Source organism: Bombina bombina, chromosome 7 (assembly GCF_027579735.1).
Source record: "Bombina bombina isolate aBomBom1 chromosome 7, aBomBom1.pri, whole genome shotgun sequence".
NCBI lineage: Eukaryota > Metazoa > Chordata > Amphibia > Anura > Bombinatoridae > Bombina > Bombina bombina.
This window is the reverse complement of record NC_069505.1, coordinates 110,197,899-110,216,842: the sequence shown is the minus strand read 5'-3', so window position 1 is coordinate 110,216,842 and position 18,944 is coordinate 110,197,899. Positions and strand designations below refer to the sequence as shown.

The 18,944-nt window shown below is 38.4% G+C and overlaps 1 protein-coding gene across 1 annotated transcript in view; it reads left to right on the top strand.

Annotated features, from left to right (window-relative positions):
- Positions 1 to 18,158, top strand: part of GALNT18 (polypeptide N-acetylgalactosaminyltransferase 18) — a 960,883-nt gene extending 942,725 nt beyond the window's left edge. Inside the window, exon 11 of the mRNA XM_053720241.1 lies at positions 17,666 to 18,158. Within this exon, the coding sequence (XP_053576216.1) occupies positions 17,666 to 17,812 (147 nt within the window). The 3' untranslated portion in view covers positions 17,813 to 18,158. The remainder of the gene's footprint in view (positions 1 to 17,665) is intronic.
- The last annotated feature ends 786 nt before the right edge of the window (positions 18,159 to 18,944 follow it).

The following is an 18,944-nucleotide window of genomic DNA, read 5'->3' as shown; positions in this document are numbered from 1 at the left end:
AAAGTATGTGTGTGTGTATATATACTATATATATATTTTTATTGTTTTTTCACTTGTCTGATGACGGGGTCAGGCCCCGAAAATGTTTACACGGATTAAACTTTGTAGTGCTCTCTATGGATTTTATATATATATATATATATATATATATATATATATATATATATATATATATATATATATATATATATATATATATATATATATATCAAAATAACAAGAGTATTGCATTGAGCAATGATACTTTTTTATTGGACTAACTATACATTTATAAGATGAACTTCGGATGAACTTACACAGACACTCAATCAAAAACCACTGTGAAACAAAAAATACTGTACCCCTGTTGGTCACCATTTCACCCATCCTGACCACTCCATCCAAAACCTCAAAATCAAGATTCTCGTAGGCAACTTCAAAAACACCATAGAAAGAAAAACCTTTCAAATGAAAATGATAATGCACTTCAACTTGTTTAATTCTGAAATAAACGTGGAGACTCTGGTTTCTTTACACATTATCAACATTTTTTGTAATGTACTTTCATATACTGTAGTCAATTACATTGTATATTCCACACTCTCTATGCATAGGTACGCAGGTAAGCCTATGTCCACACTTTTGTCATTATTATTCCCCTTTTTTTTCTTTCTTTCCTTTCTCCTTCTTTAACTATCTTATATTCCCCTGTATACCTAATTTCACAACTTTATACATATGGATTCTATGTTGATATATAACTTTATGTCAGTATATGCTGTGTATAACCATATCTTTCCCCTGTCTGTTATCCTTTACTGACACTGTTTACCTCTGTCTCCTAAACTCCCCCTCATGATTTTAACGACACCCCCTCCTCCCCCTGCATTCAGAACTCTGTAACCCTTTCTGTCTTTTTAGCCATCCTTTGTTTTAAGATATAATCTATAAATTCCATCAAATTGGTCAGTATTGCTTCAGACTTGAAAAAGGAAGACACTCTTCCGAAAGCTTGTAATCTTATAAATGTATAGTTAGTCCAATAAAAAAGTTTCATTGCTCAATGCAATACTCTTGTTATTTTGATATCTAAATCTCTGGACTAACACGGCTACTTCAATCAATGTGATATATATATTTATATATATATATATCATGATTCATATAGATGATGCAATTAACAAAATAAACTTTACAATTAAGTTCCTTTGTTGTAACTTAACTTCTTTCCATTATTGTATAGTAGGTCAAGAGTGTGCCCGTGTCTTGGAGCACAATATGGCAGTTGTGTTTGCAACAATGTTTGTAACAATATTGTACATATAGTGCTTAATTACACTCCTGAGCCTTCCTCAGTAGGCTCACATGGAAAGAAGGTATATTTAAAAGAAAGATGTAAATCCAAATATAGTAAAGAACATTCAAAATTTTTTTGTTTGTTTGTTTTTAACCCCTTAAAAGGATGTGAAACCCAAAAATGTTATTTCTTTCTAATGACACGATGAGTCCACGGATCATCATTAATTACTGTTGGCAATATCACTCCTGCCCAATAGGAGGCGGCAAAGAGCACAACAGCAAAGCTGTTAAATATCACCTCCCTTCCCTCCCACCCCAGTCATTCTCTTTGCCTACGTTAGACCAAGGAAGTGGTAAAGTTAGGTGTTAGAAAAAGTTTCTTCAATCAAGAGTTTATTATTTTTTAAGTAGTACAAGTTTGTGCTGCTTTGTTCTAGGGTGTAGCCGTAGTCCATATCAGTCTCTTCAGTAGAGCAGTGGGGGCTTTAGAGCAATGGGAACTTGTGGGACATAATTCTCACTGCGCCTCCCATATATTTATGCTGCCCTAATCCTGATAGCCTAAGTAAGATTACTCAGGCTTTATCTTTTCTTCACAGGGCTATGTGAGGGAGAGGACCTATCAAACCTGGTGAGCTGCCTTGCTGTCTGGCAGATTTAAAAGGTAAGTGCTGACTTTTATTCTGGGTCTGGGAAATAAAAGGATCTCAGAGGAAGTGGAGGACTTTATTTACCTGGGACATAGAGTCTCCTATATATAAAAGGAGGGGATTTATAGACAGCACCTTTTAAGCAGGCACTGGGGCTGAGGAGATAGACTCAAGATTAGGTGGTTTTTCACTGCTCCCGGGGGCTTAAATCACTGGGGCTGAGGAGATATGCTCAGTATGAGGTGGTTTTTCACTGTTCACATACACTGGCTAAGCAGCAGTCTAGCAAGCTTAAGACCCAGTTTGCCTCCAGGCTTGGCAGAATGTTAATCTAACTCCAAATGGCTTAACTTTAACAATAAAATGGTGACTGGGAGATTGCTTTTTGAAACGCCCACGATGGGCGGAGCTATGTGTGGTGCCAATTTGGATTGTGCACCACTTCCTCAACACTTCCTGTTATCGGAAGGAATGGAAGGAAAAGACAGCTTGAAGTTATAAATAGAGGCCTCAGTGTTTACACATGTGTTAGGACCGGACAGCGCTACAGCTGAGTTCCGGACCTTTTACTGAGGGGAATGTAACTGGTGTCAGAAGGGCAGTTAGGCACCTCAGCAAAGTTAGCTGAGGTATAGAGGGGTTCTACAGTATTTGTGTACCAATTTAGCCTTTTTCTGCACACAAAAATAAAAAGTTGTGTTTTAAAATTTAGAGACAGTAACGTTTTTTTCTGTTTTAATTTTTATTAAAGAATGTAAGACTTTTATTTGATTAATTCATCCATTGTGAGTCAGAATGGACCAAGAGGCCCTGCAAAATGTCTCTTGTTCTTTATTTTTTTATGTCAATTTGGAACCACCAATCCCTTTCTGTTCCTCATGCTTTGAGAGAATTTTAAATTTACAGATAGACTTTTTCTGAGCCAACTTCTTGTAAGGTGGATGTTGTTCAGGAGTCTAATGACAATGTTCAATATATGCCGCAACTTTCTCCTCAAGTGTCCCAAATTTTATCACCCACACATGCAGTGCCCTGCGCTTCCTCTCAAACTCCACCTGGAGTTACCTTGCAAGACATCGCTTCTCTAATGTCATCGGCAGTATCTGATGCATTGTCTGCTTTTCCCATGCTGCAGGGAAAGCGTAAGAGGAAATGTATTTAAATAAAGGTTACTGATACAGTAGTGGCTATTCCGAAAGTTTCTTTCCAGAAGCCTGAAGAGGAAGATACTTTGGTAGTATCTGAGGGGGAAATCTCAGACTCAGACAGTGTAATACCTTTAACTGATACTGAAGTTGTTTCCTTCAGGTTTAAGCTTGAACACCTCTGTTTGTTAGTTAAGGAGGTTTTAGCTACCCTGGACGACTCTGACAATAACGGCGTAGTCAATCCTAAAAAGAGCTACCCTGGACGACTCTGACACTAACGGTGTAGTCAATCCTAAAAAGTCCAGTAAACTAAACAAGTATTTTGACGTGCCCTCCATGGTGAAAATATTTCCTGTACCAGTAAGGCTACAGAGATTATTGCTAAGGAATGGGAGAAAACTGGTATCCCTTTTTCTCCATTTCCTATTTTTTAAAGGGATGTTTCCTATAGCAGACTCTATTAAGGAGTCTTGGCAGGCGGTACCCTAGGTGGAAGGGGCAATTTCCACGCTAACCAGAGAACTACTATGCCCATAGAGGATAGTTGTTCCTTTAAAGATCCTATGGTAAAGAAGTTAGAGGGGTTGTTTAAAGAATATATGTACACCAGGGTTTACAATGGCCAACTCCTTTATTACAGATGCTTCCCTTCAGGTTATTAAGCTGGGAGCTAAGATTTTAGGCTTTGCCATATTGGCCTGCAGAGCGTTAAGGTTAATATCTTGGTATGCAGATGTTTCATCTAAGTCTAAACTTTTGGCGATTCCTTACAAAGGAAAGACCTTGTTTGGACCTGGTTTGATGGAGATAATTTCTGATATTACGGGAGGTAAGGGACCTTCCCTCCCTCATGAGAAGAGAAATAAACAAAAAGGACATCAGAGTAATTTTAGTTCCTTTCGAAATTTTTAGGAAAATCCTTCCACTCCCTCTTCCAAGCATGAGCAGTCCAAGCCTTCCTGGAGAACCAATCAGTCTTGGAATAGGGGAAAGCAATCCAAGAACTCTGCTGTTGAATCAAAGACAGCATGAAGGGCATGCCTCTGATGCGGGACCGGATCTTGTGGGGGGCAGGCTTCCTTCTTTGTTCAGGCTTGTGTTCGAGATGTTCAAGATCCCTGGGCGGTAGACGTTGTGTCCTAGGGATACAAACTGGAGTTCAAGAGTTTTCCTCCCAGGAGCAGGTTTCTGCTTTCAAGATTATCTGCAGACCAGACAAAAGGAGAGGCGTTCTTACACTGTGTGTGGAACCTCTCTGACCTGGGAGTGATAGTTCCTGTTCCAATGCAGGAACGAGGTCTGGGATTCTATTCCAATCTGTTTGTAGTTCCCAAGGAGGAGGGAACCTTCAGACAAATTTAGATCTCATGAGTCTAATCAAGTTATTCATTCCCTTCTTTCTTGGGTTCAAGAGGGTCAGTTAATATGACCATGGTGGATTTAAAGGTTGCTTGCTTGCATGTTCCCATCCACAAGGACCATCACAAATTTCTAAGGTTTGACTTTCTAGACAAACTTTTCCTATTCGTGGCTCTTCCATTTGGCCTTGCCACAGCTCCCAGAATTTTCTCAACTCTTGGATGGAAGGTGAATTTGGAAAAGTGTTCCTTAGTTCCAACTACAAGGGTATTTTTATTGGGATCCTTAATAGACTCCTTATCAATGAAAAAATTTCTGACAGAAGTCAGGAAATCAAGGATTTTAATTTTGCCTAGCACTTCAGTCTCCCCTTGTCCGTCAGTGGCTCAGTGCATGGAATAAATTGGGCTGATGGTAGTGGCGATGGTCATCATCCCGTTCGCTCATTTCCAACTCAGACCTCGGCAGTTAAGCATGCTCAGGCAGTGGAACGGAGATTATGCAAATCTGTCTCCGTGATTACAGCTGGAGCTGGAGACAAGGGCTTCTCTACTTTGGTGGTTGTCTTGGGATCATTTTTCCCAGTGAACCTGCTTTTGCAGACCCTCTTGGGTGAAGACACCAGTCTTCTAGGATGGGGAGCAGTGGCGCTCCCTAAAGACTCAGGGAACATGGAAGTTCCAGTAGGACAATATATCATCAGTGGCTTACATTAATCAGCATAGCCAAGATCAGATCATTCAGTGGGGGGAGACCCATAATTGCTGTCTGTCGGCGATACACATTTCAGGAGTGGATTCCCAGATGGGGTCAGACGGAATTGGACCTCATGGCATCTCGGCAGAATGCCAAGCTTCCGTGGTACGGGTCAAGGTCAAGGGACCCTCAGGCTATACTGATAGACACTCTGGTGGTACCTTGGAGTTTCAGTCTCGCATACCTTTTCCCTCCTTTTTGCTCTTCTTCCTCGAGTCATTGCTCGAATCAAGCAGGAGAGGGCGTCGGTGATCCTGAATGCACCAGCGTGGCCCCACAGGATTTGGTATGTAGACCTGGTGGACATGTCATCTCTTCCATCTTGGAGACTTCCATTGAGGAAGGACCTTCTACTTCAAGGGTCCTTCCTTCATCCAAATCTAGTCTCTCTTAAGCTGACTGCTTGGTGATTGAACACTTAGTTTTATCCAAGCGTGGATTTTCGGAATCGGTCATTGAGATTATAATTCAGGCTAGTAAACCTGTAAGAAAGATTTACTATAAGATATGGTGTAAATGTCTATATTGGTGTGTATCCAAAGGCTACTCTTGGAGTAGAGTTAGGATTCCTAGAATTCTGTCCTTTCTCCAAGAAGGTTTAAAGAAGGGTTTATCGGCAAGTTCCCTAAAGGGTCAAATTTCTGCCTTGTCTATTTTGTTACATATACGTCTGGCGGATGTCCCAGTCGTACATTAGTTTTGTCAGGCCTTGGTGAGTATCAGGCCTGTATTCTAACCAGTTACTCTTCCCTGGAGTCTTAATTTAGTTCTTAAGGTTATTCAAGGGGCTCTGTTTGAGCCGATGCATTCCTTAGATATTAAGTTGTTATCTTGGAATGTTTTGTTTCTTATTACATTTTCCTCTGCTCGTAGAGTGTCAGAGCTCTGGGCATTACAGTGTGAGTCACCTTTCCTTATTTTTCATCAGATAAGGTGGTTTTACGTACCATAATGTAATTTCTGTCTGGAACATTAATCAAGAGACTGGTGTTCCTTCCTTTTGCCCTAATCCTTCTTCTTGGAAGGAACGGTTTTTGCACTATTTAGACATGGTTTATGCTCTAAACTTTTTCTTACAGGCGACTAAGGATTTTTTAAGCCTTCTTCCTTATTTGTGCTTTTCTCCGAAAGACTTAAGGGACAGAAAGCTATGGCTGCTTTTCTTTCTTTATGGCTGAAGAGTATCATACGTTTTGCCTATGAAATTGCTAGACAGCAACCTCCAGAGAGAGTTACGGCTCATTCCACGAGGGCTGTTGATTTCTCATGGACATTCAGAAGTGAAGCTTCTATGGAACAGGTTTGCAAGGCTGCATCTTGGTTGTCTCTTCACTATTCTTCAAAATTCTATAAATTTGCACATTTTTGCCTCAGCTGAGGTCGCTTTTGGGAGAAAGGTTCTTCAAGCAGTGGTGCCTTCAGTCTAGGTCTCCTGTCTTGTCCCTCCCTTATCATCTGTGTACTCTAGCTTGGGTATTGATTCCCAACAGTAATTAATGATGATCCGTGGACTCATTGTGTCATTAGAAACAAAACAAAATGTATGCTTACCTGATAAATTTATTTTTTTCTTGACACGATGAGTCCACGGCCCGCCCTGTTTTTAAGACAGGTTTTTTTTTTTTTTAAACTTCAGACACCTCTGCACCTTGTTGCTTCCTTTCACTCCTTTACTTCGGTCAAATGACTGGGGTGACAGGGAAGGGAGGTGATATTTAACAGCTTTGCTGTGGTGCTCTTTGCCGCCTCCTGCTGGGCAGGAGTGATATTCCAACAGTAATTAATGATGATCCATGAACTCATCGTGTCAAGAAAGAAAGAAATTTATCAGGTAAGCATAAATTTTGTTTTTGTGATTCAGAGCATATCATTTAAAAAAAAGTTTCCAAATTACTTCTATTATAAAAATTTGCTTTGTTCCCATGATAGCCTTTGTTGAAGAGATACCTACGTAGGCATCTGGAGCACTACATAACAGGAAATAGTGCTGCCATCTAGTGCTCTTGCAAATGGGTAGCATTCTTGCAAAACTGCTGCCATATAGTGCTCCAAAAATGGGCCGGCTCCTAAGCTTACATCCCTGTTTTTCAATAAATGATACCAAGAAAACAAATAAAATTGATATAGCGTTAATTAGAAAGTTGATTAAAATTGCATGCTCTATCTGAATCATGCAAGAAAAATGTTAGGTATCATATCCATTTAACAACAACCGATGTACACCTTGTAACATGCATCTTATAGGGCACAGCAATGTTATTAAGGGGTTAAAAGCTGTAGTTTTTATCTGAATAATGGCCCTATAATATCTTACACTTCCTGTAGTTTACAGCATTCCTGCTACGATCACTAAAACCACAGCTCTTTATTAAAGGGACAGTCTACTCCAGAATTGTTATTGTTTTAATAGATAGAGAATCCCTTTATTGCACATACCCCAGTTTTGCATAACCAACACTGTTATATTGATACACTTTTTACCTCTGTCATTACCTCTTATCTAAGCATCTGCTGACTGCCCCCTTATCTCAGTTCTTTTGACAGACTTTCATTTTAGCCAACCAGTGCTGACTCTTAAATAACTCTACCAGAGTGAGCACAATGTTATCTATATGTCTGTCAAAAACTGTCTAAATGCACTGAGATAAGAGGCAGTTCAATGGCTTAGAAATCCGCATATGAGCCTACCTAGGTTTAGCTTTCCACAAAGAATACCAAGAGAGCCAAGCAAATTTGATGATAAAAGTAAATTGGAAAGTTGTTTAAAATTACATGCCCTATCTGAATCATTAATTTTGACTCGACTGTCCATTTAATATTTGGGCACATCTGTATATACGCATGCTGTAGGAATTTTTGCATATGGCAACCTTACTTTCTTAATATATTCTTGTCCTATCAATCAATAGCACTGCAGGTCATTTCATCACAATTTCTCTCATGTGGAACACAAGCAAAATATATATATATTTTTTTCCCTTGAATTCTTGTCTATTTTTGTGGAAATGAAAAACACTTTCCAAAAATAAAGGCCTTTGATTTTCCGAGCAGCTGAGCTTGCTCTCCAGCAGTCCGCTGTATTTTCATTCCTTTCTTCTTATGTTTTATGCAGCATTGTTACTGGAGCCGTTATTATAGCAGGTGAATTTTATAGCTGTGCTGGAAATGCTCTCTAATGCACAGGCCACTTTGCTTAGCCATTAATTGAGTGTTCCTTGTACTCCTTAAAAGGCTTTACGTTACTCTAAGACATTTTCCTGACTAGAGCATTTTTGTCCTTATTTCTCAAAAACAGAATCCATACAACACCCTCATTATTTAAAGCTCTCATTATTTATTTGCAGCGCTCTGATATATACAGTTCTACTGGAAAGTTGATAACTAGCATTATTTTGCCAGTGTTGCTAAATCAGCCTTAACATTAAAAGTAATCCCTCTTCAAAGAGCAAATAAGTTATATCTTCTGTTTAGTTCCCCCCCCCCCCAGATCTAAAATATAAAAACTCATCTTAAAGGGGCATTTGAATTTAAACATTACATGCTCTTATTTGTATGCATTTTTTTTTAATTACTGACCCTAGTTGATTGTATGTTTAAAGTCTATAAAAAAAAAAAAACAACTTAATTTGAATTATATTTTCCACTGCTTGTGCATGATTACTGACTGTCAAAAGCATCCTTATGCAGAGCATCCTTGTGCATATTCCTGCATCTATAACTGCTAATGTAGATTATGACCCTCTGATAGAAATGTGATTAGTCGGCTGTAGCTGGAGGAGATAAAAACGGAGAAATACTAGAAGCAGCATGGGAGTTGAAGGGCGCGCATGCGCAAAAGATAAAGTAAATGCTAATTAGCGCTCCTCTAATACACTGATAAATCTTGTCCATCAAATGAGACAAATGCTCCTCAGGGCGGGCAGGGACGGTCGTGATGCGGCGCCATAATTGAAAATGCTGGAAAGGATGTGTAAGTTTTCATAAAAGTTTACTTTTACTATGATGATGTCATGCTTCTGATATGTTGTATTTTAACTTTACTATGCACTGGTACTCTTATTTTGGCTTATCTTTTTGCTACTATTGACTGTCCCTTTAAGTCTACTCCAGTCGAAACACATAAGTGCATTTCACTGTCTAAAACTCTGAAATGAGGTCTGTTCTCCTTTTAGAATGTTATCTAAGGCAACCACATAAAATATCCCCTAGAAGCCTGGTAAAAAAATAAAACTTTCATAATATCCTCTTCCAAAGAATGTATTCAATATCAACTAACAGAAACTGAGAGCAAGCTTCATGCAACTGTAAAATGTTAAATATCAATTTAATCGAATCCAATCTTCTCAAAGCAACTGGTGGTATAAAGAATCTATATAAAATATATAAAGCTATATTTAAATGAGGGGTTAAAAATAGATGTGTGTAAAAAAAAAAAATCCTTTGGGTGAATAGTCTGTCTTGTACAAACAAGCCTCACACCAACATTTGACATCTTATAGTCTAATGCATACACTCTAATTAAAGGGACATTCTAGTCAAAATTAAAGTTTCATGGTTCAGATAGGGTATGCAAGTTTAAACAACTTTCCAATTCACATTAATCATCAAATTTGCTTTGTTCTCTTGATATTCTTAGTTGAAAGCTAAACCTAGGTAGGCTCATATGCTAATTTCTAAGACCTCGTTTCTCAAAGCATTTTGACAGTTTTTCACAGCTAAAGGTGGCGTTAGTTCATGTGTATAATACAGATAATATTGTGCTCACGCCTGTAGAGTTACTTATGAGAGGGCACTGATTGCTAAAATGCAAGTCTGATAAGGGGCAGTTTGCAGAGGCTTAGATACAAGGTAATCACAGAGGTAAAACGTTTATTAATATAACTGTGTTGGTTATGCAAAACTGTGGAATGTGTAATAAAGGGATTATCCATCTTTTTAACAATAACAATTCTGGAATAGACTGTCCCTTTAATACTGTGTCCACTATGGAATAATCAGGGTGAATTCCACCTTATGGAACAAACATCCTTTAAGTGCAATATAGAAATGTTAGGTATTGTCATGTGATCAGTATATCTTGCTGCCCCATCCAATCTAGTAGTGGGATTAGCATTTTGGAATTCAAATTACTGCAGTACAGACTCCTTCATAATTAAACCCATAGCTCACCGGTTATCTTATTCTCTAGCTCCTGTAAAATGTGCATTTGTAAGTAGTTTATTCTCTTTTTGTGCTATGTGTTTAACACCACTAAATGGTGTAAGGACATGGTTAATAGGGTTAGTAATGCAAACGTTACATGCTGTAATGAATTAGAACATTTCGGTTTTACATTATCTCCCTATAATTAATTTTATTTTAACTTTTTGTGGGTTGCATTTTAACGAAAAGAAAGTTAAGCAAAAGCCATGCATTGCCTTTTAACACATCACATAATGGTACAATGTATATAATTTAAAATGACCTAAAACAAATATTTTCACAAATTAATATCTGATATGTTAAAGGGACATGAAAAGTTGCACTTTATTCATAAAAAGCATGCAGTTTACTTCTGTTATCAAATATGCTTCATTCTCTTGGTATCCTTTGTTGAAGAGCATACCTACATAGGCTTAGGAGCAGTAATAAACTACTGGGAACTAGCTGGGGATTTGTGGCTACACACATGCTTCTTGTCATTGGCTGACCTAATGTGTTCAGCTAGCTCTGCATGGCTTCTCTAGAGCTGACTGTAACGGTGCGATAATAAAACGTTTTACACAACAAACAAATCACTGGTTAGTGTATAGAACACTACAAATTATTTTTATGAGCAATTACCTTTAAAATAAGATGTAAACAGATTAAATGAACTGTAAATATTTTCTTTAAATTTAATAGATTACTTAGAAGTCATTTCTTTTTTTTAAGTTAGGAGATTTGCTCTCGTATTACGAGTTGAAAGTAAAAAGTTTGAGCTCTCCCATTCTCAAAGTCATGGTAACAAATAGACTTTGAGAAGTCGCAAATACAAAATCGCATTTCCCCATAGACTTCAATGGAGCCAGGCGAACAAGTAGCGCAAAGACATTTCATAATCCAATGTTCTGCAGCACAATATGTTTTTTATTCTTAAAGCGATTGTCAATCCTGGCATTTGTGAAACGCTAGTATTGACCTTTGGAACAAATAAAAGGGGACTTTCAGTCATGAAGTATAAAATACTTCATTCTGAAAGCTCCTTTATTTGTTTTAAGCGTTCACCTCACTGAGCTGCTCAGGCAGCCCACGGCAGAACACTGTTTTGTTTGAAAGGTGACATTTTCACCTCTTAGCCAATAGCCGTGTATAAAATCCAGCTTGGCGCCATGTGAAAACAGATTTCCCGCACACTATTTAAAAAGAAATGTCACCTCTTAGCAAAACAGCATTCTGCAGTGACCTGCCTGAGCAGCTCAGTGCAGCGAACGCTTGAAACAAAGTCCCCTTTATTTGTTCCAATGGTCAATCCTAATCCTTTCACAAACGCTAGGATGACTTTAACTTTAAAGAGATATTATATATCGGATGGATTTTTGAACAAATATATATTTACTCACACAAACATATAGGCGCATATTTATCAAGCTCCGTAACTTGTCTGCCTGCTCTGAGACCCTGCACTACTTAAAGCTAGTTGCTGATTGGCGGCCGCATATATATGCCTGTTAGCTCCCAGCTGTAGGGTGACCATATTGCTGCTTTAAAAAGTGACACATATGAAAAATTAATGTATTTTTCATGTGTCCCTTTTTAAAGCGGCAATATGGTCACCCTACCCAGCTGTGCATTGCTGCTCCTTCTACAAAGATACAAAGAGAATGAAGAAAATTAGATAATAGAAGTATATTGGAAAGTTGTTTATTTCATATAAGAAATACAGTGGGGCAAAAAAGTATTTAGTCAGCCACCAATTGTGCAAGTTCTCCCACTTAAGAAGATGAGAGAGGCCTGTAATTTTCATCATAGGTATACCTCAACTATGAGAGACAAAATGTGGAAACAAATCCAGACAATCACATTGTCTGATTCGGAAAGAATTTATTTGCATAATATGGTGGAAAATAAGTATTTGGTCACCTACAAACAAGCAAGATTTCTGGCTGTCACAGACCTGTATCTTCTTCTTTAAGAGACTCCTCTGTCCTCCACTCATTACCTGTATTAATGGCACCTGTTTGAACTTGTTATCAGTATAAAAGACACCTATCCACAACCTCAAACAGTCACACTCCAAACTCCAATATGGTGAAGACCAAAGAGCTGTCGAAGGACACCAGAAACAAAATTGTAGACCTGCACCAGGCTGGGAAGACTGAATCTGCAATAGGCAAGCAGCTTGGTGTGAAGAAATCAACTGTGGGAGCAATAATTAGAAAATGGAAGACATACAAGACCACTGATAATCTCCCACGATCTGGGGCTCTCACCCCGTGGGGTCAAAATGATCGCAAGAACAGTGAGCAAACATCCCAGAACTACACGGGGGGACCTAGTGAATGACCTGCAGAGAGCTGGGACCAACGTAACAAAGTCTACCATCAGTAACACACTACGCCGCCAGGGACTCAGATCCTGCAGTGCCAGACGTGTCCCCCTGCTTAAGCCAGTACATGTCCGGGCCCGTCTGAAGTATGCTAGAGAGCATTAGGATGATCCAGAAGCGGATTGGGAGAATGTCATATGGACAGATGAAACCAAAGTAGAACTGTTTGGTAGAAACACAACTCGTCGTGTTTGGGGGAAAGAGAATGCTGAGTTGCAACCAAAGAACACCATACGTACTGTGAAGCATGGGGGTGGCAACATCATGCTTTGGGGCTATTTCTCTGCAAAGGGAACAGGACGACTGATCCGTGTACATGAAAGAATGAATGGGGCCATGTATCGTGAGATTTTGAGTGCAAACCTCCTTCCATCAGCAAGGGCATTGAAGATTAAACGTGGCTGGGTCTTTCAGCATGACATGATCCCAAACACACCGCCCAGGCAACGAAGGAGTGGCTTCGTAAGAATCATTTCAAGGTCCTGAAGTAGCCTAGCCAGTCTCCAGATCTCAACCCCATAGAAAACCTTTGGAGGGAGTTGAAAGTCTGTGTTGCCGAGCGACAGCCCCAAAACATCACTGCTCTAGAGGAAATCTGCATGCAGGAATGGGCCAACATACCAGCAACAGTGTGTGACAACCTTGTGAAGACTTACAGAAAACGTTTGACCTCTGTCATTGCCAGCAAGGGATATACAACAAAGTATTGAGATGAACTTTTGATATTGACCAAATACTTATTTTCCACCATAATATGCAAATAAATTCTTTCCAAATCAGACAATGTGATTGTCTGGATTTCTTTCCACATTTTGTCTCTCATAGTTGAGGTATACCTATGATGAAAATTACAGGCCTCTCTCATCTTCTTAAGTGGGAGAACTTGCACAATTGGTGGCTGACTAAATACTTTTTTGCCCCACTGTATGTTAGGTTTGATGTCCCTTTAATTTACAGCATCGTCAGGCGTTGTGTATTTTCCTATCGGACACTAGTTATGTTTGAATGTGCACTAAATAGCGTTTTAGGATTCTATGATTCCTTGAATTACATGGCTATATTGTTACTCCTTGCTTTAGTTTTGTAAGAACTTTGCTTGATGCTGGCAGAGAATGTCAAATTGGAACTTTCATAATTGAAACAGAGCATGAAATATTAATCAACTTTCTAATTTTATTCCATTATCAAATCTGCTAGATAGGCTCAGGAGCATGTGCTTGTCCTAAACACTTATGGCAACAGATTTTGTTTTTAACAAGGTTATACATTGTTGATCACTATAGAGCAGTAGAATTTGCAACAACAATTTATGGGATTGTTACACATATAGTTTAAAAACATTGCTGCTATATAGTCCTCAACACACATGCACACTCCTGAGCATATCTAGGTTTGCATTTTTAACAAAGGTATATCTAGAATAAAGTAAATTAGATAATAGAAGTAATTTAGAATATTACATGCTCTGTTTGAATCATTTATGCTTAATTTTGACTGTCATGTACCTTTTTTACTTTCTCGCAAGTGGGGACAAAAATACAAAGGATATACAGTATAAACACCAATTAAAAGTCATATTGGAGATAGTTTAAAGGAACATTCTGATGCTTTCATTTGTTAGAGCATGACATATTTTGCCTTACTGTTTCTAGCATAATATGGGCCAGATTAAAAGGGGTGCGCTATTTAGCGCTTTCGCTTGCAGGCTAACACCTCCAGAAGTAAACTTTCATCATGTGCGGGTTAGCACGTATTACAAGTTAAAAGTAAAATGTTTGCGATATCTGAAGTCTTCAACTTGAGGATATTGCAACAGCGTTAACTTTTTCTCCCCAAAGACTTCATCAAAATTGCTTTGTTCTCTTGTTATTCTTAGTTGAAAGCTAAACCTATATAGGTTCATATGCTAATATCTAAACCCTTGAAGGTCTCCTCTAATCTGAATGCATTTGACAGTTTTTCACAGCTAGAGAGCCTTAGTTCATGTGTTTCATATAGATAACACTGTGCTCACGCACTTGAAGTTATTTAAGAGTCAGCACTAATTGCCTAAAATGCAAGTCTGTCAAAAGATCTGAGATAAGGAGGCAGTCAGCAGAAGCTTAGATAGAAGGTAATCACAGAGGTAAAAAGTATATTTCTATAACAATGTTGGTTATGCAAAACTAGGGAATGGTTTATAAAGGGATTATCTATCTTTTAAACAATAACATTTTTGGTGTTTACTTTCCCTTTCAGGGTCAGATTTTAGCCCTGTCTGTTCTGTATCTCAAGGAAATTGCCAAAATTCCTGATGTTCTAAATGATTTTCAGGCCTTGATGAGAATTAAGCTGGTGATTCGGTTAGTTACTTCTCCCTGGAATCCTAATCTGGTGTTGAAGGTTCTTGAATCTTCTCTATTTGAACCTACGCATGGATTAGATCAGGGGTGGGTAGACGTTTGTAAGGCAAGGGCTAGCTCTAATTTTATTCCAAGTGACCACTCTTGAGACAAAAAGTAGGAGAGTTTGGGACAGGCAGTAACCAAAGCTGGGGCAGCGAGTTCAGCTACAGCCGTCATAGACTCATAGCCGATTTCAAAAGTCTGCATTAGAGAAACATTTCTCATACATCTATGGTGGCGAGGCTCTTCACTCAGAATCTAGATGTGTGAGAAATTATTCTCTTATTATGCAGACTTTTAAAATCTTCCAGGCGGTCACCTCAAAATTGACTCGAGATCCACTGGTAGACCGCGATCTACCTCTTGCCCACCCCTGGATTAGACCTTCAACTTTTGTCCTGGAAGGCTCTTTCCTTTTAGCCATTTCTTCAATAAGGGTATCTGAGTCTTGTAAGCCCCATTTCCTTTCCTTTCCTTTTTTTTTTTTTAATCGGCATGGGACAATACTACTAACATGTTATTTTTGTTCCTCCAAATGTATTATCTGTAGATCAAGAAACTGTGCCTCCTTCATTATGCCCAACTACCGTGTCCCCACTTTTTCATGGTAGATTCATGGGGGTAGATTTAACAACAGTCTAGCGGACATGATTTGCTGTAGCAAATCAAGTCTGCTCGACCTCGCTAACATTGCTCAAGCATTTCCCCTGCTCACTGGCGGCCAATTGGCTGTTAGCTGGGGCCATCAATCATCCCGATCATATTGAATCGGTATGATTTCAGTCCGCTGCCTAAAAGCTTCTTAACTTCCCTTTTTAGGTGGACATGAAACGATGGGGCTCCGAAGCAGCTTAATAAATGAAGCCCATAGACTTCACTGCTTGGTTCTAAGATTCCACATATGATGATCTTGTGACCTTTCACCATCTTATGAAAGAAAAGTTATAGTTGCCTGATAAATGTATTTCTTTCATGATGGTGAGAGTGCATAAACCCCACCATTGTTGTTTTATGTACAGTTGACCACAGGACTGGTTCTGCACTTCATTTACCCCACTGTGTCCTTTTCTACTTTTCTGTTTTTTTCCTCCTCTTCTTGACCATATGTGTAACTGAGGGATTCTGGGGGGAATTAAGGCTCTGGCATGTAGGGGTATTTTTGCCTCCTCCTAGTGGACTGGAATCTAAACCCACATTTGATCTCGTAAACTCTCAACATCATGAAACAATCAGGTAATCCATACATTTTTTTCAGATCTGAATTCCATGAAAAGGGTGCAATATAAATAATGAAAGTACATTGCATAGCTGTTTTACCATGTATAATTAAACACATTCTTTAGTAATATCTCACGGTGTTTACAGTTTACTTTTAAAGGGTTAATGTACTCAAGAATTTCCTGTTACTCATATAAAAGAGTAGCATTTAAACTTGATGTTTTTTGCCAAAAAAAAATGAAGCAAAAGCTGTTTAAATTTAAACTAATAAAAACAGTATTTGTTGTGCACATTAATGCTCACTGGCCTATAGATACTTCATACTAATGTGTGTGTTAGCAACCAATGCCTATCATCCAATAAGCATTAGCAGCAAGCAGGTATCAGCCAATGAAGATTAGTAGCAACTGATATAACTGTAATAGCTGCAGTTTAAATAAAAAATAAATTAGCATATTTACATACAAGGGTGTCCCTTTAACTCTGAGGTCATTACCCACCCTTGGTGGGATCTCTGGAGCATACACAGCTGCTGATTGGTGCATACACTTTGTGTGCTATTTGGTGGACAGACAAGTGGGTGCACAGTGCATACAAACCTTTCAATGGCTTAGAAGGCTCTGAGACTGGCACCTTTTACTCGCTCCCTGTTTTACTTAAAGGGATAGTCTAGACCCAATACATATTTTTGATTAGTTACTGTTACACACCAGAGAAGCATCCTGCAACTGGTCCCACATCTATAAATATGTAAAACGTACATGAAACATTTAAATATAATCATCATTTGTTAGGAGCTGAAAATGGCTGCCAAGCTCCGCCCAGCTATTGCATTTATATTTTGGTAAGTTAAGTTTCTCCAGTCATAATCAACTCATGAATAAGTTTTCCTACCCTCAAACACTGATGTGTGCATGTGCAATTTGAAATAGCTAACGACTAACTGGACAAGAAGAAACCTGTGGGCGGAGCCTGGGTGCCATTTTTGGCTGATAACAAATCATGATTATTTAAAAGTTTCATGTACTTCTTACAAGCTTATAGATGTGGAACCCGTTGCAAGATACTTGTCTGGTATGTGGCAATAAGTAATAAAGAATAAGTATTAGGTCTAGATTGTCCCTTTATCGAGGACAAAGAGGAGATTATATTCTTTGAATTAAATGGGTAGTGAACCCCTGTAGGGGTAATCTACAGTACATTAAACACCCCTCTGTATTAAAACATTTATAAGTAAGCTTGTGTTCTCTGAACATCACAGCTTTCAGATGATTTTTTTAATGCTTTTTTCGTATTGTTTTTTAGGGAGGATTCATACAGAACAAGAAATCTAACCGTTGCTTGGAACTTCAAGACAACAGTGACACTGAGTTTGGATATCAGCTGGTGCTACAAAAATGCAGTGGCCAGCGTTGGACTATAACAAATTATAACAAAAATATATCAACATAATGAGCTCCAGCAGAACATGTAACCCTTTTTATGCCAAAGGGGAAAATGCTGCAACTACCCAGTGGCACACACGTGGCTAATGGTACAATACTTGATACTTTTGCTACCGTGTAGCAAATGTCAAAATGTTGCCTGCTGTAATTTTTTTAATTATTGGTGAGTCTGTTGACAGGTTCATGGGTTTTAGAGATTTTATTTAGTAATATTTTATTGACGTTTTTAGAGAGATGATGAATGACGGGTGATGGTGGAATAATATTGAAATATTTTGCAACACTAAGTGTAAAAAAAATAATAATATCAAATGAAGATATTTATAAGGGAAAATAAAATTTTATGGATAAAAGTGTGTTTTATTAATTCACTATACAAAAATGTATCAGTACCAAATGAAAGTAAGCACTGAAGATTGGTATGATAGAGAGATAGATGATGGATAGAGACTGAGAGATAGAAATATGAGATATAGATGAGAGAAGGAGATAGAGAGAAAGATAAAGACATATTGAGAGAGAGGACTATAGAGAGATAGAGAGAGAAAGCTAGAGAGAGAGGGAGATAGAGAGAAAAAGGGGGGATAGAGAGATATAGAGAGAGGGTGAGATAGAGAGAGGAAGAAAGAAAGAGAGAGAGAGGGTGGGGGATAGAGAGAGGGAGATACAGATATATATATATATATATATATATATATATATATATATATATATAGAGAGAGAGATATATAATGAGAGAGGGAGAGAGAGAGGGAGAGAGATATAGCGAGAGAGGGAGATAGAGAGAAAAAGGGGGTATAGAGAGATATAGAGAGAGGGTGAGATAGAGAGAGGAAGAGAGAGGGAGAGAGATAGAGAAAGAGAGAGAGAGGGTGGGGGATAGAGAGAGGGATATATATATATATATATATATATATATATAGTTCCATGAAGGGAAAGCACAATCTCACCATTTGTTGAATGCCACGGTGCTCTGCTGAAAATAATCCACAACATCCACAGAATGCAGGCACTCACTGGTCTTGTTAAAATGTAACAATTTATTTAGAAATCATTAAAAAGACATAACGTTTCGGCACCAATATGTGCCTTTGTCAAATGTCAACATGTAACCAAACGAATATACAACACACTTAAAA